General features: G+C 49.6%; 13 protein-coding genes across 13 annotated transcripts; 4 read left to right on the plus strand and 9 right to left on the minus strand.

Moving 5' to 3' along the window:
* Positions 1-803: 803 nt before the first annotated feature.
* ASC1 (40S ribosomal protein RACK1) lies at positions 804-2029 on the plus strand. The gene is made up of 2 exons (XM_019127587.1): positions 804-1339; positions 1553-2029. The coding sequence occupies exons 1-2, from the start codon at positions 812-814 to the stop codon at positions 1967-1969; spliced, it is 945 nt and encodes a 314-aa protein (XP_018988141.1). The 5' UTR covers positions 804-811; the 3' UTR covers positions 1970-2029.
* Positions 2030-2543: 514 nt separating this feature from the next.
* Positions 2544-5488, plus strand: BABINDRAFT_164550 (uncharacterized protein; the record flags this gene model as incomplete). Its single annotated transcript, XM_019130263.1, has 2 exons — positions 2544-2562; positions 2610-5488. The coding sequence occupies 2 exons, from the start codon at positions 2544-2546 to the stop codon at positions 5486-5488; spliced, it is 2898 nt and encodes a 965-aa protein (XP_018988142.1).
* A 451-nt stretch (positions 5489-5939) lies between these two features.
* On the minus strand, positions 5940-6938 carry VRG4 (GDP-mannose transporter; the record flags this gene model as incomplete). The annotated part of the gene is made up of 1 exon (XM_019131548.1): positions 5940-6938. The coding sequence occupies one exon, from the start codon at positions 6936-6938 to the stop codon at positions 5940-5942; it is 999 nt and encodes a 332-aa protein (XP_018988143.1).
* A 1293-nt stretch (positions 6939-8231) lies between these two features.
* On the minus strand, positions 8232-11077 carry BABINDRAFT_173656 (uncharacterized protein). Its single transcript, XM_019130945.1, has one exon. The coding sequence runs from the start codon at positions 11063-11065 to the stop codon at positions 8336-8338; it is 2730 nt and encodes a 909-aa protein (XP_018988144.1). The 5' UTR covers positions 11066-11077; the 3' UTR covers positions 8232-8335.
* Positions 11078-12102: 1025 nt separating this feature from the next.
* On the minus strand, positions 12103-13605 carry BABINDRAFT_31798 (uncharacterized protein; the record flags this gene model as incomplete). Its single annotated transcript, XM_019131561.1, has 1 exon — positions 12103-13605. One exon carries the CDS (start codon positions 13603-13605, stop codon positions 12103-12105), a length of 1503 nt encoding a protein of 500 aa, XP_018988145.1.
* A 247-nt stretch (positions 13606-13852) lies between these two features.
* Positions 13853-14275, plus strand: BABINDRAFT_159320 (uncharacterized protein). The gene has a single exon (XM_019127588.1). It carries the CDS (start codon positions 13992-13994, stop codon positions 14193-14195), a length of 204 nt encoding a protein of 67 aa, XP_018988146.1. The 5' UTR covers positions 13853-13991; the 3' UTR covers positions 14196-14275.
* A 598-nt stretch (positions 14276-14873) lies between these two features.
* Positions 14874-16888, minus strand: BABINDRAFT_159322 (uncharacterized protein). Its single transcript, XM_019127589.1, has one exon. It carries the CDS (start codon positions 16556-16558, stop codon positions 15185-15187), a length of 1374 nt encoding a protein of 457 aa, XP_018988147.1. The 5' UTR covers positions 16559-16888; the 3' UTR covers positions 14874-15184.
* Positions 16889-17070: 182 nt separating this feature from the next.
* Positions 17071-17811, plus strand: BABINDRAFT_28030 (putative peptide hydrolase; the record flags this gene model as incomplete). The annotated part of the gene is made up of 1 exon (XM_019131416.1): positions 17071-17811. A coding segment is annotated over one exon (741 nt), but the record flags the coding sequence as incomplete, so codon positions are not given.
* Positions 17812-18419: 608 nt separating this feature from the next.
* BABINDRAFT_169976 (uncharacterized protein) lies at positions 18420-19439 on the minus strand (the record flags this gene model as incomplete). The annotated part of the gene is made up of 1 exon (XM_019130705.1): positions 18420-19439. The coding sequence occupies one exon, from the start codon at positions 19437-19439 to the stop codon at positions 18420-18422; it is 1020 nt and encodes a 339-aa protein (XP_018988149.1).
* Positions 19440-20012: 573 nt separating this feature from the next.
* Positions 20013-21419, minus strand: SMI1 (Smi1p; the record flags this gene model as incomplete). The annotated part of the gene is made up of 1 exon (XM_019127590.1): positions 20013-21419. The coding sequence occupies one exon, from the start codon at positions 21414-21416 to the stop codon at positions 20019-20021; it is 1398 nt and encodes a 465-aa protein (XP_018988150.1). The 3' UTR covers positions 20013-20018.
* Positions 21420-22430: 1011 nt separating this feature from the next.
* SLC1 (1-acylglycerol-3-phosphate O-acyltransferase) lies at positions 22431-23264 on the minus strand (the record flags this gene model as incomplete). The annotated part of the gene is made up of 1 exon (XM_019132279.1): positions 22431-23264. The coding sequence occupies one exon, from the start codon at positions 23262-23264 to the stop codon at positions 22431-22433; it is 834 nt and encodes a 277-aa protein (XP_018988151.1).
* Positions 23265-23630: 366 nt separating this feature from the next.
* Positions 23631-24801, minus strand: BABINDRAFT_170003 (glycosyltransferase family 15 protein; the record flags this gene model as incomplete). The annotated part of the gene is made up of 2 exons (XM_019130710.1): positions 23631-23655; positions 23762-24801. 2 exons carry the CDS (start codon positions 24799-24801, stop codon positions 23631-23633), a joined length of 1065 nt encoding a protein of 354 aa, XP_018988152.1.
* Positions 24802-25576: 775 nt separating this feature from the next.
* Positions 25577-26875, minus strand: BABINDRAFT_164560 (dihydrofolate synthase; the record flags this gene model as incomplete). Its single annotated transcript, XM_019130264.1, has 1 exon — positions 25577-26875. One exon carries the CDS (start codon positions 26873-26875, stop codon positions 25577-25579), a length of 1299 nt encoding a protein of 432 aa, XP_018988153.1.
* Positions 26876-26880: the final 5 nt, after the last annotated feature.

Genomic DNA, 26880 nt, shown 5'->3' on the forward strand with positions numbered 1-26880 from the left:
TAATTGTAGGTATTTAGCATGATAGACGTTGCCGATACTATTTTCTCCCATTTACAGGTGAACCATCCTAGCTGGAGCAGTATGTGTGGCCCATGTGCGTGGATGGTATAAAAATGTGTATACTGAATATATTGTAAGTCCGTGGTGTAGTATTCTCACACTGGCTCGGCATATATCTGGCGATTATAATTATTTCATATATATATACTAATTATGGTAAGGTTGCGTGAGACCTATATATCAAGGTTATGTTGCTTTTACAGTGATCAAATATATATGTATATGAACATACATAATAGATGTATCGAAATATACATCGATATTTGGATTAAATCACGTATATCGAAAATTATACACCACGGCTACAGTTCACCTTGTGCGCTATCTGTATCACCAACAATGTGGCTAAACACCAGGCTTACTCCACAAATTTCAAAGTAATCATTTTGTACTATTCCAACAACTCTATAATACCTAATTGTATATAATTCGTCGCAAGCACCCTTGTTACTGCACTATCAGTGGTACTTGACTTTCCTAAAAACAGTCACAGTAAAGGAGAAAAATACAAAAAGTCTGCCGTGCCCAAATTTACCCCGGCGTATACTCCAGATCAGTCACATGATTATCCACCTACCTAACCTGTAAACAGTGTGTAGTCTCCTGCATCCTCTCTCTCCCCTTAGCCCCTCGGCGAAAAACTTTTTCGCGCTGGAAAAGGTGAAAAATTACTTACCCGCTATATAATAAACGGGCTTCCTTCTCCACTATACACATTTTAACTCTTTCCCCCTAACAGAAATAATATAAAATGTCTGCCGACAGAGAAGTTTTAGTTTTGAGAGGTACCTTGGAGGGCCACAACGGTTGGGTCACTTCTTTGGCCACCACCCCAGCGCAGCCAGACTTGTTGTTGTCTGCTTCCCGTGATAAGACCTTGATCTCTTGGCAATTGACCAGAGAAGAAGGCTCTTACGGTGTTGCTAAGAAGTCCTTCAAGGGTCACTCCCACATCATTCAAGACTGTACCATCTCCCCAGATGGTTTGTACGCCTTGTCTGCCTCTTGGGATAAGACCTTGAGATTGTGGGACATCCAGACCGGTGTCTCCACCAAGAGATTCGTCGGCCACACCGGTGACGTTTTGTCCGTCTCTATCTCTAAGAACTCCAGACAGATTGTTTCCGCTTCCCGTGACAAGACCGTCAAGGTCTGGAACACCATCGGTCAGTGCATGGAAACCTTGCACGGTCACTCCGACTGGGTCTCCACCGTCAAGTTCTCTCCAGATGAGGCTTCTAACTCGATCATCTCCGCCGGTTGGGACAAGTTGGTCAAGGTATGTTTTTTTTATCCATTAACTCATTTAGCGACCGTCGAGCATTCTTCATTCATATGATGTATTACATATTTGCTACTTCAGACGGGGTGTAAGATCCCCCGAATGAGACATATATATCACCAAGATCTCTGATTCCAATTTGAAGAACCACCCTGGTGCTCAACGGTCGATAAAATGCAGCAAGCGCATACAGTTTTACTAACTCTACAGTCTTGGGACTTGTCCGACTACTCTCCAAAGGCCGACTTCGTTGGCCACTCCGGTTTCGTCTCCACTTTGACCGTCTCCCCAGATGGTTCTTTGTGTGCTACTGGTGGTAAGGACGGTGTCATCATCTTGTGGGATCTCTCTTTGTCCCGTACCTTGTACTCCTTGACCTCTGGTGACGAAATCTACTCCTTGGCTTTCTCTCCAAACAGATACTGGTTGGTCGCTGCCACCTCTGCTGGTATCAAGATCTTCAACTTGGAAGAACGTAAGTTGATGGATGAGCTTAAGCCAGAAGTTTTGGGTGCCAAGCAGCCAGAAGCCATCTCCTTGGCTTGGTCCGCTGACGGTCAGACTTTGTTTGCCGGTTACACCGACAACGTCATCAGAGTTTGGCAGGTCATGACCTCTTCCGCTTAAATTTTCCCCTGAATATTTAAGCGTCTGGTCGTACAATTTTTTTGGAAGTTTTTAAAGTATCTAAATTGATAGTTTCTGAGATTTTATGTAAATATGCGCCTAATGGCAGAAACCATTGGGCATTGTGTGATATCAATCGCTTATGTGACCCACCCATTCCCTTCGATGCCACCGTAAGGTTCTTTATTTTCGGTGGTCTGAGCACCGTATTTTTCTGGCATGCTACGAGATAAATTGAGCAGAAGGGATGTATTCATCTTCCCGAAGCATAGAGCTTTCGTATTTTGTTGATTGTGGTATACCTTACTGTTCCACATATATATTCATTCCACCGGAAATAAACCCTAGTAACCCCAATAACCTCTAATAAACTCAAACACGCTCTAATAAACCTGAATATACTCTAAACCCCAAACATTAATACAAATTACTTGATACTGCTTTTGAGCATTCTCGCTCCAGCTGTTAGATCATCCCGGCTTACACACAGGACAGCTGCCCACATTCAAAACGACCCGGATCAACCCTTGCCAGATCAGCATCAGAGCAAACACCCCCATTCACCCCCTTCCATATGCCTGCTCAAATGAAGGGTAAGTACCAGAAATCATCTAATCAATACTGATATTAACCCACCCAGGCTTGTCCCAGTTTATCGCGGACATCCGCAACGCCAAGGCGTACGACGAGGAGCGGAAACGCATCGCGGTGGAACTCGACAACATCCGCAGAAAGTTTCAGGATACAAAGCTCCTGGGATACCAGAAAAAAAAGTATGTGGCGAAGCTCCTTTACATCCACATCCTTGGCTACACGACTGTTCATGACTTTTGGCTCGGGGCGTCGATGGATCTCGCGCGTTCCGCTACCTTCTCTGAGAAACAGATGGGGTACCTCTCGTTTTCGCTTTTCCTTGAGTCTTCTAACGCTCTGGAAACAATCCTGCCGGTCTTGGAGGACTTGTGGGGCGATAACGTTGACTTTACCACGCTCGCATTGCAGTATGTGGCTACAGGCGTCGCCGACGGGAGTGCCGTCCTCGAGGCGGTCTACGGTTTTCTCAGATCGCCCACTACCGTTCCTTTGGTGCGGAGAAACGCCTCAGCAGCCTTGCTCAGAATCTTCCGGGACAACCCCGAGCTTTTACTTGCCAATTGTCGCAGCTGGGTGCCGCGCCTCGTGGCGGTGCTCGATGACGCCGATTTGGGGGTGTCCACCTCTGCCGTCTCGCTTGTGAGTTTCATAGTGGAAGAGTTGCCAGAGCTCTGCGAGAATTTGCTCCCGCTAGCTACACGCAAGCTTTCAAAAGTCGTTCTTGACCCGTCATACGTGAAAGACGAGTACTTGTACTACGATATCCCGGCCCCGTGGCTCTCAGTCAAGCTTCTTGGCTTGATTGAAAGGTACATCCAGTACCTTCACTTTGTTGAAGGGGAGATTGATCTGCCGTCGTTGGCAACCTTGCGCGAGGTTGTCCACCAAACGATCAACAGGTCGTCGTCCCCATTAGCCGGGCTTCAGAGCAAAAACGCTCAGTCCGCAGTGCTCTTTGCATGCATCTCACTCCTAGGGTATCTCGACCCGAGCCCCGAGGCACTTGCTTCCGCCACCGACGCGTTGCTCCTGCTCCTCGACTCGCCGGAAACGAACACGCGGTACCTCACGCTCGATGCTCTTATTAAATTAACCTCTAGAGGCGGTAAAGTCGCACAGGAGAACACCAGCAAGCAGTTATCCGTTATTCTCCACCTTCTCGAGGACAAGGACATCTCCGTCCGCCGTAAGGCGCTAGACCTCATCTACACGTTGACGTCCGCCGCTACGGTCGAAACGGTGGTTGAGCATCTTACCAAGTACTTCCACACGGCCGACTACACATTACGGCCCGAACTCGCGGTTAAGATCGCGGTGTTGTGCGAGAACTTTGCCACCGACGCCGTTTGGTACGTCACCACGATGCTCCGCCTCATCTCGGTCGCCGGCACCCATGTCAGCCGCGAAATCTGGGAGCGCATCATCCAGATCTTGGTCAACAACCTGAGCTTGCAGCTGCTCGCGGCACGGATGGTGGTGAAGTACTTGCGCGACAAGGCGCTCAGCGAGACCATGACCAAGGTCGGGGCTTTTGTGCTTGGCGAGTTTGGCCATTTGATCTTGGACCAGGCTGACGAGGATGCCAACTTGATAGAGGGAATGACAGCTAAACGCTGCACCGCGCGCGTGCAGTTCGACCTCTTGTACCACAAGTACTTTTACTGCGCACCTAACACGCGCGCCATCATCCTCTCGGCATTTTTAAAGATGTACAAGCGGCATGAGGACTTGCGGCCGCTAGTGCTCGATTTCTACGAGCTTGAGTTGAACTCGATTGACATTGAGATCCAAACCAGGGCCATGGAGTACCTCCGTGTTGTGACTCTTAACGACGATACTAAGCACTTGGACTTGATTGTGGGCGAAATGCCGGTGTTTGTTAACAAGGTCAATCCGTTGATGGCGGGCGTCGGCACCATCGCCCAACTTAACGCGCCGGTCTCACACTTACGGGGGTTTGGCCGAAACAGATCCAGCTCGTCCGTACTCATGAGTCATGGCAATGGCAGTACCGGCCTTGTTTTCCAGGGTGCCGGTGGCCTCGTGCTGCAGAGTTCCGAGGCGAGTACGATCAGGAGACCATCCTTTGCGGCCCGCAACGGCTCCTCAGCATCCTCTCCCGGCCCCGAGCCGAAGAAACCAGTGCTCTCCCCCAACTGGCAGGAGGGCTACTTCCGGTCACTCCACTTTGACCAGGGAATCTTGTATGAAAACACATTGTTGCGCATCACTTACAGAATTACCAAAAAGAATCATGTGCTCGGCTTCCAGTTGACCTACAAGAACAAGACGACCCATGCGGACATCACTGGCTTGACTGCAACGCTCAGGTCTGGTACGAGCACCACCCAGCCCGCCTACGTCATCGAGCTGGTTACGGCACCGTCGTCGGACATTGCGCAGAGTGAGAAGACTGACCACCGATTCAACGTTGTGCTCAGATCGACGGGGTTGAGCAACGTGGAGCAGCCAACTCTCCTGTTGTCGTTCATGTGCGGTGCCTTCACATCGTTGAAGGTGAAGTTGCCCGTGCTCTTGTTGCGCGCGTTGACGGCGGCACCGCTCGCCTACAGCAACTTCTTGACCCGCTGGGCGCAGGTCGGAGCCATGGGCGCCAGCGGGGAGGCCGTGCTACAATTCAAGACCAGCCTCGCGTATCCCACGATTTCCTTGAGGCGCATTCTCGCACGCATGGGCTTTGCCATTATTGACGAAACAGAGTACCAGCAGCCCGAGGATGTGTCGCAGGAGTTGATTTTGGGGACCGGAATTTTGCATACATTGCAGGGGAACTTTGGGGTGTTGATGTTTTTGGAAGCGCGCGCGGAGGGCCGGGAGTTTACGTTGCGTATTCGATGCACTGCACCGGACGTCGCGCTGATTCTAGCCGAGACTATTGTCTCGTTGCTTGAGTTTGGGGCGTAACTAGGTATTTTATTAAGTGAAGGTTGCATGTAATGGGTTACTGACGGTCAGGGGAAATCACAGGTATTATTTTAGTTATTTGATTCCTGTATGATTTCAGTCATTTGATTCCTACATAACCAGGCCCCTAGACCACTTTCATTCCTATCTATACTTAGCTAACCGATTGAGAGATCTATTTATGCGCGAAAATAATGAGATGGAGAGTAAACAAATACTATTTTACAGAAATAAAGGGTACCATTAAGGTGGGGTGGGCGCAGACCAAAGATCATGCGTTCCGGGATAATCCGATATGCTTCGCACGAAACTTACCAGAGTAACCCGACGGAGATAGAAAAAAGAAATATATTCTAATTAGGATATCCTGATCCAGATACCAACGGAGAAATCCTAATCTGAACAGATTAGCGTGGCAAGGAGCTCGCCGCGCTCGTTTCTTAGCAGGCTCTTACTTCTGCGTTGGCAAGGAAACCTCCTGCTTCTTCTGTTGCTCCTTGGCCACGGCGTAGACAATACCAGCCAAGAAACCGAGGAAAATAGACGAGACAGACCAGAAGTTAATGGCGGCGTCGAAAAACACCAACCCGGACAAGGCAATTGGCAACTTGTTCAAGGCGCCGACCATGGAGTAGGTGGTGGAAGATGTAACTCTGACACACCAGCCGGAGCAGTAAGAAATACCGATGGAAGACATCCCGGAGAAGATCATGGAGAAGATCATGATGTTTCTGGTGGCTGGTGGGAAGTTCAACCGCAAGTTGTCGTAGGACCAGTCCTCCAAGACAAAAGAGGAGATCAACAACATTGGGATGGACAAAAGGTTGTTGTAGTACATGGTGTCAAAGTCCTTGAAGTTGGTCAACTTGATTCTCTTTCTCATGACCAACACAAACCCAGCAGAAGAGATACAGTTGGCGAACATCCAGATGTAGCCGATACCCAAGCCCAAATCGGAGGTCGCCTTGTTGTCACCGTAACAGGCGATGAAGGAGGAGAGCACCATCAAGAGGAACGAAGACAACGCCATGGAGGTGACCTGGCCACCGAACCAGATAACCTCACCGTAAGCAATCAAGATAATGGTGAGGTTCTTGAAGATGGTGTACACCGGAATGGAAAGCGACTGCAACGCCTTGGAGGAGGTGTAGATCATCACGACCAACATGAATGCAATTGGCGACCACTGCTTTGCATCGGTCGGGTTGAACTGGCGGTACGTGATGGTCCCAGAATACTTGAGCACGGAAATCGTCAAGATACACACGGTCGACTGCACCGCAAGCAAAAAGAAGTTAAGGTTGAAGTCGCTGCCCGAGACGACGTACTTGTTGGTGACGGTCATCAAGATGGACGAAAAACAGTAGGCACCGATTGCGACAGGGCCATTGTTGACGATAGAGTTGGCTGCGGTAGCTAAAGCAGCTGGGGAGGTTTCTTTCTTGTCCATGGTGTGAGTGATAAAGAGGCACCGGAAGAGAAAAGGACCGAGAACTGATTGTGATGATATAGGCGCGAAAAATTGAGGAACACGTATCGCAAAAATATTTGGTTACGAGCGCTGGGGTGAGAATTCTGCAGTACGACGCGTTGCGCCGAGCATCGGATTTGCGGGATATGGGATGAAAGTTTATGTGGAATTACATTACTTTAAGGTGGGGTGTTTGGATGGTTGGGTGTGACGACAGAGACAAGCGGTGGACAAAGCTGTAATATAACGTATATGTGGTTGTTATAGATAGCCGTATATAGGAAGCTACGTTAAAGTCAGCGCGCTAAAGGCTTATATCCTCGTGCAAAGTTGGGCATGCATAGTTAAATGCATAACTGAGGGCATAATAGAAGGCATAACAGAATTAGCTGTGTGAAATCATGTTTGTGAACAAGGGAGCTATATAAGCTTTACTATTGTCAGTCTTGAAAGGAAGACAGACTAAGCCGTAAGGCAGGTTCTTATTTTAAATAGCATTAGAGCAGGTGTAAACGGGGCTTGACTCTAAAGCAATGCTCAAGCCTTTTTGCCTAAACCGCTATTAAAGGATCCTGAGGCAGTGGTTAGGTATTACCGGATCAATGGACCCGACAGCCCTAATCAGCGAGCTATAAAAACGTCATTTAGATAACCAGATCTGGCTAAACCTTGTAGTCCGACGTAACGGAGTTAGGTAATACAAGCCTAAAAATAAAGTGCTCTAAACTACAGGACGTAGGGAAAAAACTGACCCGAACGGGCAGCCGCTTATATGCTCAAGAGCCCGCCGCCTGCACAGTAGGTAGCATTTCAGTTAGCCCAAAACCGGGAACAGCGAGACTCGGTTTATTATAATCATTGCAGGACGGACTTAAGGCGGGAATGTTTCACAATTTTCGGTGCATGTATGTCCTACAATCATAGTGCGTGCTTACCAGGTTCAAAACGAGGAAGACACATCTAGTTTCCTTCCTAGGATACATTTTCAGATCCGACCGGAGAGAAAAGGGTTTGAGTACTTTGGATAGTTTGAGTCCAAACCGCGTTTTTTTTTAAATGATCTTCGAGCAAATGCGTACCTAGTTTGGAGCTGGGTTACGGGGACTGTGGAGAAAAGGCATTTTGTCGTTCGATCATTATTCAGGCCAGTAAGTGTACGTGATACACCTTTAAACCAACCATTTGAATCTAGTTAGCGCAAAGAGGCCATTTCTGACTCGTCAAGAAGGATTTAAAATTTAGATGTGTGCTACAAACGAAAACTTATGTATAGGATGCTTTAATGTATCAAGCCTAGTTTTGCTGGAAATGATATATAGGCTACGCTCCCTTGCGTGATACCTCGTGAAAAGGCCGCAAGTATTGATTCAACCAATTTACATGGTAAGGGGCAACAACCCCACCTGGTTGCTCTTCAACCAGTGCTTCAACTTCTCGACAATATCGCTCTCAGCCGACATCAACTGGACGGTATCTGAGGAATCAGTCGTAACCATTTGTCTTAACGATTTCGTGATGTCAGAAATCTGGCTGGTTGTAGAGCTATCTGAGTCGAAGATTACCGACAAAGCCATTGTGTCGACATAAACACGACACACCTGCTCGGGCGAGATGGACAAGCTAGAGCTTTCGGTGTTAGCGGTTTCAGGCTCCTGGATTTCAACTGGCAAGTTACTAGATTCTTTTGAATCCAAAGTTGTGGCTTCCTCTAAATCTGTAACTTTCTCTGAGTCCGAAGCTGCAACTTCCTTTGAATCAGGTGCAATTTCTTCCTTTTCACTGACTCCAGTTTCTTTGCTTTTATCCGTTTTAGCTTTTTTACCCACATCCTTTCTTTGAGTCTTGCTCTTTTTCAGTGACCTTGGCACTGTTTCCTCAGATTTGCATTGAACAGCTTCCACGGATTCACATTCTACGTTGCAGCTTTTTAGCACACCCCGGATCGACGTCCCAATGCCCCTCAAAATCTCATGGAGCAACACCTGCTTCACCTCGCCGTGCCACTCCGGAACATCAAATAAGGCTACGCACGAGGAACCAAACTCCGCCTTCATAGTGTACTTATCTGCCAACCGATAGAGCAGCTTCAAAAGCGCATACGATGGCTGCAGCACCACACTGCCCTCCGACGGGGCGGCCAAACGGTCGGCCACAAGCTGACGCTGCAACGTGGAGTAAAATGCAAACGAGTCGGGAATCTCACGCACGGTAATCTCTGTCAAGAGCTTAGTGATCAAGGCTGAGAAGTCTGCGCGCAAGCTTGCAATCGACACGGATGTCAGGTCAAATCGGGCAATAATCTCAACCTTTTCTCTCAAGTCAGTGACCATCTTCAACAAATAGTACAAGTTTTTAGCGCGAGACGCACCTGCAGAGTACTGGTCGAGTTTGTCGCCCAAGTCTTTGGATATAACTGCAAACTTCTGTTGAAGGTCGGCGGAGCAGGCAACCATGATCTGCAGATACTTTTCGCTCATGGTATCGGCAATATCAACCCAGAAGGACGAAACTCGGGCAAAGAAGGCATCATGGTTCTCTTCTTCGTCAAAATCGTTCACCACCGAGTATGTTGCATCGATGATCGGGTTGTTATAGTTGATTGCGTTATTGAAATACTCGGCCTTGTCGTTGCTTCTCAACAATGTGAAAGTCAGGGAGGCAGACGCAGAGGTTTGACGGTCCAACACCTCATAAACATGTTCGAGGTCTTCGTACCAGCCGTCCACCTTGTCGATGATGGCTGACACCGCAGACACACCTAAGAAAGCCTTGTTATTAATGAAGCCGCTGATTTTCAGCATGAACTGGTCAAAATCCGCATTATCGGACAACTTGGCCAGATCTAACGATACCAAGGAATGGAATACGGGAGAATCCGCATGCACACCGGAGGAGTCCATGAACTGGCTGACAAGGGGCTGGATAGAGGCGATCTTTTCACTGCAAATGTCGCTGATGCGGTCCACAAGTAACAGCAGAGTCGAGCCCACAACTTCTGATGAAAGCAAACTCGGAAAGGCCTTGAACGCCAAGAGAAAATGGGTGGTGAACGCGACAAGGCCCACAATAGACTTTTTATGGGAAACTGCGTCGATATGGGCCCTGAAACGGGCAGAGAGCAACTGGTTGGTGGTTTCCTTGAAGCCGTCCAATTGGGTGTGCAAATCGGCCACTTCTGAGGTACTTTCTGTGTAAGTCACGGATTCCGTCATCTGGTCGAGGAGGATACTTTCGTAGAACGAATCTTGGGTACGGGCAAGTTTCAGCGTGTCAAGGTTAGAGACCTCGCGTGCAAAGCTGGCTCCAAATTTGCGAGTATACAATGCAATGGCATAGTAGAGCGTGTTATTAACTAGTTTCAAAAGCGCTTCAATGTGGATCTGGGATAGGGCGCCACTGAGCTGCCCTTTGATTCTGTGCACTCGCTGGGCCAAGAACATCCTTAGCACTTCGCGAGGTTCGCTGCGCTGCAAAATAGCCACTATGATTAACTGTTGCAATAACCTTTCCTCGCTTTCGATCTCGCTGTCCTCCTCCTCGCTCAGGTCGCAATTCGCGATGGAGCGCAGCAAACCCGCCACCAAGACAACCTTGAAATCGTGCAATTGCCTACTGAGAAGCTGATCTTGGGCCAATTCAGGGAAGGCGCTCTCCACAACATAGATAAGCTTGGCCAACTCTACGTTGGGTACTGTTTTCCCAATGCCATACAGCGTCACCATTTCGTGGACCACTCCCCGTAGGAGCACTGTGCGATCATGCGTAAAGGCAGCGTTGCTGGGCGCGGCAAAGTCGCTGAAGCGTGCAAAGTTTGCAAGATACCGCTCCTGGCCGTGGTTCTGGTGGCGGAAGCCGTTCTGCTCGTAGCACAAATCGCTGAGCTGGTAATGCAGGCGCTGTGAAAGAGAACTCATTGCGTGGATGTCGTCTGCGACATTGAGGAGGTCGCGGTATTTCTCCTTCACCAACCCGGTCAACTCAGCTTTCTTCAGTAATGCCTCCAGGAGCACCTGTTTGGAGATGGTGTGAATCTGTGCCACCGGATAACTGACAAAAAGGTCATGAGTCGCCTCGTGTGGGTTCTCAGACTGTAGAATACCATCCATGGTGAAGTACTGGAATTGTTGCAACAAATGCTTGCAAAGAACAGATGGCAGTTGTAGACATCGATTTAAGCGCCGAGAATGGAGACGTGCAGGTGGGATGGGCACGACCAACAGGTTGAATGGGACGGGTCAGGCACGACTAGAACCTAGGATGGGGATTGAGCATTATCAGTAGGGTTGTAAAAACGTTGAAAAAGTAGTAATTTTTTTATAAATTGTTTTTCAAGATATAAACTCCTCAGTGTAGTTGGAGCTTTATTTTTCTAAAGTTTTAAATCCTATGGTCTATTGACTGTATTGGGATAACAGGTAAGGGCGGAGCCTGTAACGAGCGATGGTTCTTTTCTTGGAAGGATACCATCTGCTTTGATTACGTACAGCCTTTTATAAATGTATATACTATAGAAGGTCAAGATTGGGCTTTCAGGAATATATTATCGTACAGATTTGGGTCTGCTAGTGAGCATTTGCCCTGGTAAACCTTTTGCAATCCTTACAATGATTTGTCGTCCCAGAGATGAAACGTTTTAGATGAAACATTCTAGATGAAATAAGCATCTAGAGTGACCATGGTTCCAATTCACATATTAACGAATTCGCCCCATTCCTAAATACCAGCGTAAATAAACTATCGAGTTTACTTTGGATATTCGCCAATATTGTCTCATTTTACCAACCTCGCCTTTTGTGCACGGTGCCTCCACTCCTCCGACCATCCTAACACATCGCAAAAGTGACAAAGTAATCCCGTTTCGCCGACGCATAGAGTGACATCATTATTTGCTGATTTGTACCCTCTAACATCGGTTTACTCAGGGCATGCCGCTTCTAATTAACCAATGTCTCCCATTCTAATTCACCTCTTGGTACTTGATAGGTTAATCTCAATACACAATGCCCATCCCACTCACAAACCCGACATCTCTGATCCCTACCTAGCTACAATTTTTTTTTGCCTTGTAGTCCAAATACTCACCTACATCCTGGAAAATCCCTCCTTAGACATGTATTGAATCATGATTCGATCATTTCAGATCCTATACCTCAAAGGCGATCGGCTTTGGCATGGCATGAAATCTGCGCAAGATGCGCTCTATCCCGTCCATACCCTTGACCAACTCTTCAAACTCCGGACCGTAACTCAAACGCACAAAGCTGTACATAATAACATCCGTTAAACGACTCAAGTTCTGCGGATTGATCAAGAAGAAAAAGCCCGGAACACAGATCACCTGTTCATGCAAACACTCGTGGAAGAAGCCCAAACAGTTGGCAATCTTCCCTGGTAAGTGCGAGAGGTCCAACCAGATGTAGAATGTCGCGTTCGGCACCCTGTCCTTGAACGAGAAGCCCATCTTGGTGAGTCTGTCCAAACAGTAGTCCCTCTTCATCTTAAAGTGGAGCTGCAACGCCATCATCTCCTGTTTCACCAAATCTGGCTTGAGGAAGTCAACCGCCACATACTGGAACGGCGCGGTGGAGCCACCGTCAAGATACGAGCCGGCGGAGGACAAAGCGTTGATGTACTCCTCTGGGCCCAAGATCCAACACGTTCTCCAGCCAGGAAGACGGAACAGCTTTGTCAACCCGTTGAGAATCAAGACAGGGTCCTTGTTGACATCTTGGATGTAGCTGGCGGACGAAAGGGACGACCCATCGCACTTTTCGTAGTAGTAGTGCGAATAGAACTCGTCCATGATGAGCAAACACTTTGAGCGACACAAGTCGTGAAGGCCTTGGAGCTGCTCCAGGGTCATCGCCTGACCCGTTGGGTTTCTCGGGTTCGAGGTCAAGATCGCAGACACCCCGCGCTCCAATTCACCCTGGATGATGTCAAAGTGCACCTCATAGTTGTCAATTTCCTTAAGGGGCACCGGAAGCGGCGCAAAGTTCTTGAACAACGAGAGCATTTCGGCATACGCTGTGTAGTCCGGGAGGAAGAACGAGAGGTAACAGTCGGTCAAAATCGCCGCGATTCTGCTCAAACCAGCACGGCCACCAGGAACGACACACACATTCTTCCACGTGTACTTGGAGGGTAAATGCTGCCTGTATTCGTGGTTGTACAAATTCGCGACGGCTTCACGCAATTCGTGGACACCCGCGGTTGGTCCGTAACCCTTGGAAATGTCCGGGATCGGGATCGTCTTTGGGCGAGGGAACGATCCCGGAATGGTGTCACCGTGCTCTGGCGAGCCCTGGCCCAAATTCGCCCACTTCTCCGGCTCTTTTCCGAACCCGTACTCGTTCGCACGCTCCGTGGCCCACAACACACCGGTCGACGATTGCTTAGTGTTTAACGCTGGGAGGTTAAGGTCGACCTTGAATTTTGGTTGTGGCAACGGCACAGGCGAGCCGGAACGCTTTCCTTTTTCATCAAGGTCCAAGCGCGAGCGCAAGTGCGAGGAAAGGGACCTCGGGGCTCTAGGGCGCTCCTGGGGCTCAGGAGTCACTAAGGTTTCGAATAAGGATGACGTCGAGCGTTTCAAGCTTTCTGGGAGCGTTTCCTCAAGGGTTTTGAATTCTTCAAAGTCGGACATTGTATCAAGGGATGGGGTAAGGAGAAGATGGATAGATACTAGAGAAGGAAACAGGGATTTCTATCTGCTATTTATTGACTCACTTGCGTTTTCTGGCTGCAAGCTGACGTCTGGTTGCTGCATGAGCGCTAGGAGGATGCTCCGGGGATTGGCAGCGGGGGAAGACTAGATTTTACTCGGAATAGAAATTGCACTACGGGGAGATTTAATCAGCATTAAAAATTTATAGATAAATTAATCTTGAACTGAGGAAATGGAGAGGTGCGGAAGTGAAAAAAAGAAAGATGAGGAAGCGAGAAATTGAGGTTGTCGGATAGTTTCGGGGCCGCTTTCATGCAGTGCGAAGTTAGGCGGTGCATGAATGACAGCACTAAAAGCGGTCCGATATGATTAATCCACTCCACTTCAATCTTTCAGGAAGCTCAAGGGCAATTGCTCTCCATCTCAAGTGCAAGTGCCACAAGTTTACAGTGTTGATAGAAACTCACTTTATTCATGGCATGGCCGCAGGTGCAGATCCGAGGGCCGACTCAACCGGTCCACCGGAAGGTACAACCCATGTTGTAAAAATAGCGATAAGCTTCGTCTAGTCACCAATTTCAAGCTTTGTCGAAGGAGGGGAATCCGGCAACCTGCTGAGGGGTGACCGCAATTAGAACACGTTTTGAAACCGGGCCGATAACATGTCTTCACTATTGACATAGCTGGATCAAAGTTTAAAAGCATACACTAACTTAAACCAGTGGTAGGGGGTAATTCCTCCACGTCACAGTCCATTACCAAGATACTTTCAGAATATAATAACAAAAAGTAGCCAAACCCGCAACAATATGATCGCGTACTGCTAAGAGTCACACGCTCTACCGATTGAGCTAGCCAGGCTGATTGTGGGTTGTCAAAAATCAGTTTACACTCTGAGGGTTCTCCGTATTTTCCACATCGACCAACATTCCATGATCGGTTACGTTATCTCGTAGTAATTATCAATGATAAGAGAACTAACCAATCCAGTTGGGGTCTCCAAATTAACGTAATTATCTATCAAGAACAAACTATATAACACAAGCTCCATACTACCAGGTACGTGCAACATTACTCTTCTCACAGAGGGTCCAGGCACAATCGGGCTCATGGCCATTTCTTCTCACGGTTTGGTATACCGCAGAAGCTATACAAGAATAAGCAACATACTTGTTACCCAAACAGGATTTCCAAAGGGGCTCTTTGGAAGTCTCGAATCTATGCAGTGCTTACAACTATGGAAAGAACTCGATCCGAGCCTTGCCCTTCTATTTAGATAATCGTAATGCGTGGTAAAATAAATATGTAGCTATATACGAGGATTAGCTACGCTCAGGTGTATGAGATCCGGTAAACTAGTCCGGAAAGAGGTAACAGCCAGAGAAACTAGTGTTAGGCATAGTGCATTTGGCTAGCTATATACACCGCAACGTGTAAATTGAAGAAAAGCCATAAACTGATGCCAAACAGAAAGATCAGAGAGTTAACGCGGAATGCAATCTCCGGAAAATACAGAGCGAGTACAGAAGCAAAAACAGGATCGTCGCTTTGGTCAGCTTCAAGCCAACGCCGTTTCTGGCTGGACCATTTCCTTCGCCTCTTCCTCATCCACCTTGGCCAACTCCTGCTCCGCCTCCTGAACCAACGAGTCAAACCCACTTCCTTTGGCTCTCAACCGCGCCTGTCTCAACATTTGTCTGGCCTCCGCATACTCACCCGCGTGTAAATGAATAACTCCCAAACCATACGTCGCCAACCCGATCGCTTCGTCCAACGTGTTGTACCGTTCATTGGTTGGAATCATCTTGGCATTCGCCAATACGGAGGTGTAACACTTTTTCGCTTCACCTAGGGTGTAGGCTCGATTTTTGACCGCCTCTGCAAGCTCCAGCACGCTGAACTCCGGCCGTTTCTCCGTCTGCAACTTGCGCAAAATCGCCTCCTGCGACTCGGACCGCTCGGCGAGCAAGTACATCAACGAGCCCAAGTTGCACGTGGCCATCAAGATCTCGGGCAAGTCGCACTCTGCGAGAATCATCCACTCTGTGGAGATCAACTTCGACCGCACAGCCATCTCAATATCCCCCAGTGACAAGCAGATCGCCACAAACAAATCACGCGCGTTGAACAACTCGTCGCGGAACGGAAGCCATGCCTGCGGGTTCTTGTACGCCGTGATGGTTTCGTCGGCATTGGTGAGCACAATCTCAGAGTCGCTTGACGTCGCAGCAAAGCTACTGTCCCCCTGGTCCTCAAACTGCTCCGGATTGGCAGCCGAGTTGTAGTTTTGCTGGTGGAGAATGCGCTCTCCCAACTTCCCGCTGCGCTTGGCCACCTCCTCTTGGGCCACCATCAAATGGGTCATGAGCATCGCCTTGGTGATCGCAGGGTCACCCTTATGCAACTCCGCCATCTTGATCACCAACCGCAAGTCCTTCTGGATAATGTGTGGTCTGCGGTCCTCCGGTATGCCGTGCGACGTGAGCGCTATCATGTACGCAGCAGAGATTTCCGAGTAGATAGAAAGCGAGTTTTCCGTCATGTTCATTCGTTCGTACATCTCGGCGATCTTCAACTGGATACCAGTGTACTCGTCGGATAGGCGGCTCACATTCTGTTCGTGGCACTCGTCGAGCGCCGCGAGATAGTATTTAAGCGCGAGTTGGAAGTCGAATTCACCCTTGTCGGATTCCGCCCAGAGACCCTTACGAAGGATTGCGGCGACAGTTGTAGGGAATGTGTGCTTTGGCCAGTAGAAGTAGTAGCCCGCGCCGAGCCCGACGGAGAGTACCCCGAGCGTAATCGCGAGCTTCTTCGGCCAGGTCCGTCTGGGAATTTGGTATGCCTGGGCGTATTGGCTCTGGTAATTGATAAAGCGGGCCAGGGAACCGCTAGGCTTGGCAAAGCGTTTTCCAGCAATTCTACGAAGCATGGTTGGGTGTGAAACTGTTACCGGAGAGTGGATGAATAGACATCTAGACGCTAGAGACCCTTTTGATGTAAGGCAATTTGATGTCATGTCGTGCATAGACCGATGGAGTTACCCTACTATCCATGATCTCATAGATTCAAAGGTTAATCCGCATGGTCACATGACGAGAAGCGAACTGTCAGGTATCGCCGTTTTGGGAAAAGCCACTTTATCCGTTAACCGGCAGGATATTCCAAGCGGCGATTCAGTTATGGGGTCAAGAAACCGGCCTTGTCCGTTATGCACTGATTTCTACTTGTGCGATGTGCGGTAGATATGCTATGGGCATAGTATGTACTTTTCTAACCTAGCCAGGAAATAGGACGGCCCACCCCGCCACAGATCACCAGCTGCGTTGCACCTTTTGCCAACCGGTATTGCATTTTGTTCGTCGTACCACCCAGCCCTTTCTTCATTTATGCAGTATGCTAACCATTTAGGCGCTCCAGAACTTGCAAATCTACTTTGACGACCTCAATCTAAACGTGGAGATACCCCAAGTGTCCACTTACACCCCCCGGTACAATCTCGGCCCAACCCACGCAGCACCGATTATCATGATCGTCAACGAAACAGCTACTCTCACAACTATGAACTGGGGACTTATCCCTCCGTGGTGCAGTCCCTCGGACAAACAGCAGCCCTGGAAAACCTTCAACGCTCGGCTAGAGTCGATCAATGAGGGTGCAAAGACCTGGAAACAGCCCCGAGAGCTGTGTCGGTGCATGATCCCAATGATGGGATACTTTGAGTGGATCGAAAGACGAACAGGGAGCGGTAGAAAGACCGAAAAGGTACCGTACTATGTCAGTCGCAAGGACGGAAAGTTAATGTTTGTAGCAGGGATGTACGACGCCGGAAGGGAGGGTGAAAGCGGGTCATTTACGATGGTCACTGGCCCTGCGATTGAGGATCTAAAATGGCTCCATGCTAGAACGCCCCTCATAATGGACCCGGGAAGCACCAGGTTCCAGACTTGGCTTGATCCCAAGAAGACATGGAGTGCAGAGGTATCCGCAGCGCTCAAGCCGTATGAGGGTCAAGAGATGTTTAGGTGGTGGAAGGTGACACTGGAGGTGGGGAGGTTGGGACCGGATGGAGAGAATATGATCAAGCGAGAGAAAGAACCGGGGACAAATATCTTCAACTTGATGAAGTTTAAGGAGGAAGAGGCCGTCAAACAGGAGGTGAAGCAAGAACAGGAGAAGATTCCAGAAAACCCGCTTTTCGTACAAGAGGATTCGGAGTCCGAGGCGGAGACCGCTGATCCCATGGCTCCGTTGCCGAAAAATCCCAACTTGGTTGCTCCTCCGGAAGTGGTAGCGCCGAAGTATTCCCCCCGAAAAGTCACCAAATCGGTGGCAAAGAAAAAGAGGGTACCCTTACCCAGGGGCCAGCGCTCTATTTTTGACATGTTTTCAAAGTAGGAACAGACTGGTTCACCAGTTGTCGAGCAAACAAGTATATGTATCCCACCCTTTACAGAGTTTGTATCTCTCAGTTAACGCCATGAGGATTCTATTCGGATCTCTAATGGAGGACAAGGATCGAGGATGCGGACTAAAGGCGGCGTATATCCGCTACTTCCAGGACAAATAGATACCTTTGCTCAAAGACTTTTATGATTAGATGCACCTTCAATACTCGTGTTTTCGCTATACTCGACGCATTAATGTAGATACCCTCTAAAAACTGATCAGGGGGGATTTTATTCATCAGACAACCATTTGCCTGTTCGTATCTTATGCGGTGATTCAACAATTATGGATGTAGTCCACTTGGTGTCTATTACTCCACAAACCAATCTGTGATTCGTGGTGGTTTAATCCGCCGCGAATGGCGTCTCCCTGCTCGCCATCGTCAACGCCCCACTCACATAGTTATACACCGTCACGGTAATCCCGCTACTGATCGAAAACTTTACAAGACGCGGCATCCACCCCGCCCAGAGCTTCGCAAACCCCTCCTGGTGCACAAGCTGCAATCCCGCATCGATCGAGTTGCGGTATCCGTACTTGGACTGCACACGGGTCTTGACCACGTCAATGGGCTGTGTAGCAGCAACCACAACGGCCGCCGCTGTCGCTCCCAAAATGGCAGACATGACCGGCGAGTTAGTTGCGCCCGCAGCACTGCTTGTAGGGGAAATGAGCTGCTTAAGCCCCTGATACGTCGAGAAAAACACGGCAGTGTTACACGTCTGGCGGAGCAAGGTTACACCTGTGCCCTGGAGAAATCCCCGGACCCCGCGGCACTCGTAAATCTCCTTGATGGAGCTGGTGAAGTGCTGCGACGGCAGTTTGAACCACTTGAGTTGCGCCTGCTCAAGCGCCGTGAACGTGTCGGCAACTTTGCGCACACCGGACTGTGCCAGTGCGGCGCTTGCAAGGGCACGCTTGCGCTCCGCGAGCAACTCCGCCAATTTCTGCTCGGTGTACGTCCTGGCATCGACCCCGTTTTTCGCAGCCATCGTGTCTCGGATGGACAAAATGTATGCGTTATGGATCATGAGCGTCTTGATGTTCTCGAACGGAATGATCCAGAGCGACTCCACGATTCCAGTCATGCTCGCGGCAACCACCACGCGCGGCGCAGTGGTCTTGCCGTGGTCGTTGGCCATGAACTTGGACGCGTAGTTGTACACAAGGAAACGCGTGGACGCCTTGAGCGAGTTCCCGAGCACCAACGAACCGGAACCAGCGAAAATCCGCTTTATCTGCGACGGTACCTGGAATGGTGGCTCAAGCGGGAGGGCTTTGTGGAGTTGCTGGCCGACCTTGTAGCATTCGAACGGGTATGTGAGGAGCGATTCGGCGGCTGCCCCAGCGGAGCCCGCGATCATTGCAATGAGGAGGTTGGTGGGCACATCGACGCTTGTGGAGGGGTTGTCTGATAACACGCGTTTATCGCGGTTACGTCTCGGGAGGGAATCGTCCATAGTTATGGGAAAAAGAGATGGTGCGGTTGGTTTGCTTCGGGAGTTTGCAGTTATAAGGAGTATGCAGGATGGTTAGGCAAGAGGAATAGGAGAAAAAATGCATTGTATGGGGGAGAGTTCAATAAGACCCATTATCATTTATAATTTAATAATTTTATAAGATTCAATTAGGATGTCTAGGGAATCTTTTTTGTCTCATTGTTTTCAGGTTCCTTATGCTTACAACGAAAACTTGATATGTTAAAAGGTAAGCCAAATGGGATATCGAGCGCCACTCACACATCCCGCAAAAATGGCAATTGACGATTGAACCTGTTGTCAGATCCAATTGCCACACAAAGCCATAGAAATCCCACGATAAAGCTTGATTTACCGCTCAAGAGACGATCAAATGGTTTTTGCTTTGTTCACTCATGTGTATGGCCGCCAGGATTGTCTTTTCTACACCCGATGTAATAAATTTATATTAATATACACGCTACCTTACAAGGCAACTTCTTCCAACTTCTTGGAAACCGCTTCGGTTTCATTCAAGTCCTCGTCGAGACTGTCAAGATCGTCCGATGGAACCACCGGCTCCTTCACCTGCTCGGTCTTCACCTGCTCAGTCTTCACTTCCTTAACGTCATCTTTCTTTGACTCATCGACCAAGGGTTCAATTAACGGCTCCTTCTTCTCCACCTTTGGTTCATCGATTAAGGACTCAGCCAACGACTCCTCCTTTGGCTGCTCTGGCTCATCAATCAAGGACCCCGCCAATGGCTTCGACGTCTCCGCGAGGAGGGAAACTTTTGGCAAGTCAACCTCCACTCTGCTATTCGCCGACGCGACTGTCGCGGCCTGTCTCAACGAAACCCCCGTCTCCACTTTCGGGGTCGGAGTCTGGTTATTAATCTTCTGAATCCCAACCACCCTCTTTGTCAAAATGTCCATGTACGACGCTGGTGAGCCGCGGAACTTGTACCACAAGCTCTCATCCTCATCGTCCACCAAGTAGTTACCATCCTCGTAGTCTTCCACTAAGTGGTACAAAAACTCGGTCCAGGACTTGGCAACCACGATCTTGCGGTCAAACTCGCGGCCAAAGAGGATGACCTGCCCCCAGCGGCCCTCTGGGCCCGGGGCCAAGTCAACGGCGACGTTGTTCCCCGCCCAGTCCTTTGCCAACGGGATCCATCCGGCGTGGGCGTACACCTGTTGGATGTGGCCTTCTGGTACAGATGTCTGGTTGGCCTGGAAGTCGATCTGCTGTCTGGCCTTTGGCTTTGCCGCACGCGCGTCTTCTGATGTTGACGCGCGTGCGTGGCTCGCGAGGTTCAGCGTCTCAATCTTCGCAACCACGCGCTCCCAGATGCGCGCCTCTTCGAAAATACCCTCGAGATCCAAAAACGTGAGCCCCATGAAAGCACCGGTAGGCTGCCCTCCGCGCACCTGCCCGTCGTGGATGGTGTACGATTGTCTGACGTCCAACGGTAATGAGCAGCGCAAATCGTTCTCAAACTCATTCAAATCGGCGGCAGAGGCGCCCTCCTGCAAATTGTCGCCCAATTCCGGGTACTCCTCCTCGAACCAGCGATCCAAGCGATCCCAGATCGATTCCATCGACGGCAATGGCGGTTCGCCGCTGTCGTAGTCCTGCAACTGCACATCTGAGCCGTTGTGCGCCAATTGTGAGCGCAAGCCCGGTCTATACGCGACCGGCCCGTTTAAGGACGTGCTCAGCGCGTTGTTGGAGTTGGAGGAGTTAAGCGCCGCGGTGAGCGGGCGTCTGTCGGAGTTGGCGTTGGCGTACGGCGAGTCAAACGACGCGTAGTGGTCGTCGGTCGTGAGCGAGTGCACGAATTCCTTGAAATCTTTCTGTAACTTGTCGAAAATACCCATGGTGTGGAGAGGAAGAACAAGTGGGCAAGGTAGTCAAGTCGCTGAGGTCTTATATTGAGGCAATGTCCTGTAGGCGGAGCTCGCTGACTGCCTAATTTGGGATGCATTCAAATTGCCGGATATGGCCAATGTCTATATGGTTGCTACAGAGCTCGGGTGAGGCTGCCCTATTTTAGAGTGCATGACGCATGGAGCTCTGGGATCAGGGTTAATGATCCGATACGACAATAGGGGCGGGCTAGTTAGTTGATTCGGTGTTTTAATGGCATTTACGATTTAGCCCTTCAGTTTAAGCTGTAAATTATCGAAAGCTGATAAACGGGGGCTCGGCCCTGAAGCCCTAGTGTGAGACTTGTGACGTCTCAGTATCCGTAGGTACAACTTGATTATTACGTGCCTTTGGAGTTATTGATCACTTTTTTCACCGCTAATTATTGTGAAACCAAGAGATGAACGTGGTGCGCTTGGGTCTGAATCAATGAGATGGTTCCTAGAGAAAATTCAGGTTTGTTGATTCGAAGTTAAAGTGGCGTGGACTCTGGCAAATTCTTACATTGTTTGTATAAAAATTAATGAACGGATGAAATAGAGGTGTAAGCACGTCAATGAGTAGAACACGTTGAAGGTACCCAAACTCAAAGCCAAGAGATCGCAAGTATTGCTAGATCTCGGAATACCATTTGTTCATGTCGAGTCCCAGCCAGCAAACGGGGACTTTGTGCTCTTACAACCTTGATGCATACTCGGTGGTATGAGCATTAATAGCCTCCTATGGATGTTTCAAAGCCAGACAGTACCCTACAGCATCGTATATAGCATATTTCCTTTGAGTACAAACACATGTTTCTTGCCAATCAACATGCTTACCTACATGAAACACGATGCAAAGACAACACTGACGTTTTCCTGTTTTCACCCAACTCTCAACCTCTACACCTTATGCTATACGCCACTCTGTCGCCTTGAAGATGCTCCATTACTTCCTGAATCTCCTCGCCACACAGCATTGGTCTTCTATTGCGACAGCAAAGTGGTGCTCTCGCTCGCCTCGAAGCTGGAGGTCTTGGCAGACGTCGGCTCTTCCTCTTTCGGCTTCTCCCCGGCGTATCCCAAACGCTTGCAGCACTCCTCCATGGCTGTCAGGGTGGCCTCGGCAAGCTTATTAACATCCTCGGCCGTCATGCCCGCCGTTTCGATCGGCTTCAATACCTCAATGACAATCTCACCGCGGTTGAACTCCTTTCTCTTGAAGTTAATCAACTTGCTGGTGTTGGCCATCACCAATGGTACAATTGGGATGCCTGCCTGCACGGCCAAGTGGAAGGCACCCTTCTTGAGCGGCAACATTTCCGGCTCCGTGGCGTACGATCTGGTGCCCTCTGGGAATATAAACACGGACTGCTTGTTTGCACGCAACTTGTCCAACGCCTTCCGTAATGTCTCACGCGCCTTAGTGGAGTTTCCGCGATCGATAAAGAATGTCCCAGACAAGGTCATGAACCAACCAAGGAGCGGAATGTACTGCAAGGAGCGCTTGGAGGTGACGGTGCAGCCCTTAGGAAAGGTCCGTCCCAACATCAAAATGTCCAACGCAGACTGGTGATTGCCCAAAATAATCGATGGCAGCACCTGCAGTAATGTCTCGCCATTGACTAAGCGGATCCGGATTCCCAAGCACGTCGAGAACATATGGTAGAAGGCGCGTGCAACTGTCCATTGTGCCAAGTGACGCTTCCCGACGAGCGTGAGTACGACTGACGCCGCAACACCATACACCGCGCAGACAGTGAAGATGGAAAGCGCGAGTGTGGTCTTGGAGTAGAACTTGAGTAATTTTAAGAATGACATGGTGGGGAGGCACGATGAGGGGGTGGAGAAAGAACAAGACAAGGCGAATTTGAGTGGAGTCGCGGTCGTGGGAGGTGCAAACAGTTGGGCGGTGCACGCAACCAAGTGAACTCGAAAGGGACCCAGTACGGATTTACCGGGTTCATAGGTTAAGGGGTAGGGTACATTTGAATGTTTGTATCAGCCGTAATAATGTTTTATCTAAATATGGTTCGTGCTGTTCCTATCGTAGTTGCAGATGGAAAGAAAACTGAGCCGTTGAATTGTCTCTGGGCCGCTCTTTCCGCACCGACCACGTTCCCAAAGATAGCGCCGGTCCACACCAAGCTTGTTACATGGATAACAAAGCTATCGGGGAGGATGCATCTAGTCTACATAATATTCTTCGGCGCTAGTATTCTTTCATGCTCTAGACCCACTCTCGACCCTCGTACTGGGAGACCTCCTCCGCATTCAAAAACTCATCCAACATTCTCCTCCGGTTAAGCTCGTTGTACGGCTCCAACTTGGGAATCTCGAGCCCCGAGAGCTTGTAGAACTGCTGGGTGCAGCTGAATTTATGCCATGTCCACTCTTTGGTGGGCTCGCAGTCACAGTGTAAGTCCTTCCGTAACTGGTCGTCCATCGGACACCCCTGGTTGGGTTTGTGATAGTAGCCGGTGTTGTCAAAGTGCCTGATCTTCAGCTTGTCAGCAAGAAAGGAAACTGCAATGGAATGCACGGGCGCGTCACCCCAGCGGCTGTAGAAGTAACCACCGGTGCGGTCTAACGCCTTGAAGTACTCTCTATAGGCATCAGAACGGAAGAACTCCATGTCGCCCAACTCAAAGTTCGACCAGTAATGACACATGTTGTACTCAGAGCCGTCGGAACTAGAAACCCATTGCATGGAGTTGTTCGGGTGAACATACGACGGGTTTTCCTCGAAGAACTTCTTCGACGCCTCCCACAAGCCGACGACCGTCTTACGCCCCTCAGGCATGGACATGGTCCAGCCGTAGACATATCCGCCATCAGCCATCTCCTGGAACAAGTCAGTCGGCAAGTCGCACTGGAACTTGATGTTTGGCTCAACCCGCCAGTAGTAGCGGAACTGCTGCATCACGTCCAACTCGAAAAAGAACCCAGAGTTGAAGCGGCACATGTGTCTGTAAGACTCGGATTTGGCATACATGACCCTTTCCCTGTCGAGCTTTGCGCGCTCCTTCGCGGCCTTGTCCTGGTCGATAAAGTCGGGGTAGGACCAGTATTCGGTTGGAATCTGGACAAAGTGGGGAGTCCCCGAGGTGAAGGCCGAACGGACAGCGGCGATGAATGTCTCCAGGAAGGGCTCCTCGTTGGCAAAAACCCACGAGTAGCCGTATTTGGCATTGTCGAACCGCTCGTTGAGGTATTTGATAGAGTCGAGCATGCCCTGAAGCTCGGAGTTGCGCACAAGGGAGAAGAAGGTGGCGCTAATCTTAGTTTCTTGCTTGGTGCCTGTTATGGCGTTCCAGACCTTGAACTTTCCTAAATCAATATCATTCACACGTTCCATCGTGATTTCTTCCCTGAAGATAAACATGAAGTTGACGACGATCAAAATGATGACCGCGGCCCCAATCTTTCTTATATTCGCGTGAGACGGCATTTCACGGTTATTCGGGGGGTGAGCTAGGAGGCTGTTCTTCTGGGAGATCCACGTATAAAGGATCTAAGAGCAAAGGCCTTGTCTTATGAAAGAAAGTAACCACCGGGGCTAGGTTGACAGGCCTTGAAATATTTTCGCGGCGCGTCATCGTTCACGAGACAAGAGCGAAGGTTTGCTCATTAGGCGCGTTTCCTGCATGCGCGGCGATTGAGCCTCTTGCTTTTGGTGCGGCTTTCGTGGTCGCAGGATGCATATCGGCGTTCATAGGCATTTGCATTAAGGAAGCTTCACCATTCAAGGCAATAAGCAGCCTGTAGATTATGCTATTGGCAATGAGGTCCCTATACGATAAATCTCACAAAAGAATGCAGTGTAGGCCTAAACCGGTAAAATTTCATCTTCAAAGGTGAGGGATAGGTACACTACCATTGTTATAAACATAAATGAATATCAAATCGCGGGCATCTACAGCCAACTCTGAAAGAAAAATTTCTTTGGTATACGGATGCCTAGTACAACATGATTAAAGCCAATAATATAAATTCTACACTCTTCCAAAGGTTTACTTAAATTACTATAGACGTAGCCACGACCGAGGGAACGTATACACAGTTGACATTTTTCGATATTCTTCTCGTCTTTCATTCCAGAACTAGCCTTCTCACTCATGCTGCGCACTCGCTCATGTCTTCTCATCTTTCAATCCAGAGCTAGCATCATCATTCGTGCTGCGCACTCGCTCATGTGCTCTTAGCAAGTCCCCCACCAAGTACAAACTCCCACAGACAACCACCCCTCTGTGCAACTCCCGGGCCTTGTCCAACGCCGCAACCTGGTTCTCACACACAAACACCCGCTCCGGCGCGACATACCTGCACACCTCCAGCCGCAACTCCGCCGGGGACATGCACGCGATCCACGGCATGCCATCGACCGGGCCAAACAGGGTGACCACCACTTTATCCTGCGGTTGGAGCAAGTTCGAGAGCAACGGCGCTAGCGACTTGCCCCTGGTAATCGCAATCACAAAGGTAAGCCCCTCCTCTCTGTTTTTAGCCAAATACCTAGACAACTCCACCGCAGACTGACCGTTGTGTGCCCCGTCTAGGAGCAAAGGCAAGCCTGGCGTGTTCTGTCTGTAGTATAGCGTAAGCTTTTGTAGACGCCCCGGCCACTGAACCGATTCCACGCCCGCTATAACCAGCTGCGGAGTGATTTGCGGGGCAACGGGGAGAATTACCTGGAGGATATTCAACGCCACCATAAGGTTTGCAAGCTGGTACTCCCCAAGGAGCGGCGACCGCAAGTTGGACAAGTCACCAAAGGCCGTGACGGTGGAAAGATCGGGAACCGATTTAGTTATTGGGGCTTTGTGGGTACCTGCAACTCTGGTGATTGAAGCGAGAGCCTCTACTTCGTTGGTAGCGTCCACAACCATGGGAATGTTCTGCTTGGCAATCCCGGCCTTTTCGCAGGCAATTTCACCAATGGTGTTGCCGAGGATTCCCTCATGGTCCAACCCAATTTTTGTGACCCCCGTTGCAACTACCCCAAGCCCGCCATTCGCACCTGGGATTACGTTTGTGGCATCCAATCGGCCCCCAAGACCCACTTCAATGACCGCAAACTGCACCCTGGCCGAATGAAAGATCTCAAACGCCGTGGCGGTCAAGATTTCAAACTCCGTTGCTCCAATCTTTTCAACCTCGTTAACAGAAAGCACCCGCCGCTCCGCCAGTGCAAATGTCTGGTCCAGCACCGGGACGTTGTTTAAGCACACGCAGTCTGCCTTGCGGATCAAATGTGGAGACGTGAAGCGTCCGGTTTTGTAACTGGAGCTCGTGAGAACCAGAGAGAGGTACGCCACCACCGAGCCTTTACCGTTGGTTCCAGCCACGTGAACCGTTTTCCAGGATAGCTGGGGGTTACCCAACTTTAGCAAGAGGAGGGAGATTCGCTGAAGGCCAAGATCGATGGGCATGTGAA

Source organism: Babjeviella inositovora (assembly GCF_001661335.1).
Source record: "Babjeviella inositovora NRRL Y-12698 unplaced genomic scaffold BABINscaffold_1, whole genome shotgun sequence".
In the NCBI taxonomy this organism is placed as follows: domain Eukaryota; kingdom Fungi; phylum Ascomycota; class Pichiomycetes; order Serinales; genus Babjeviella; species Babjeviella inositovora.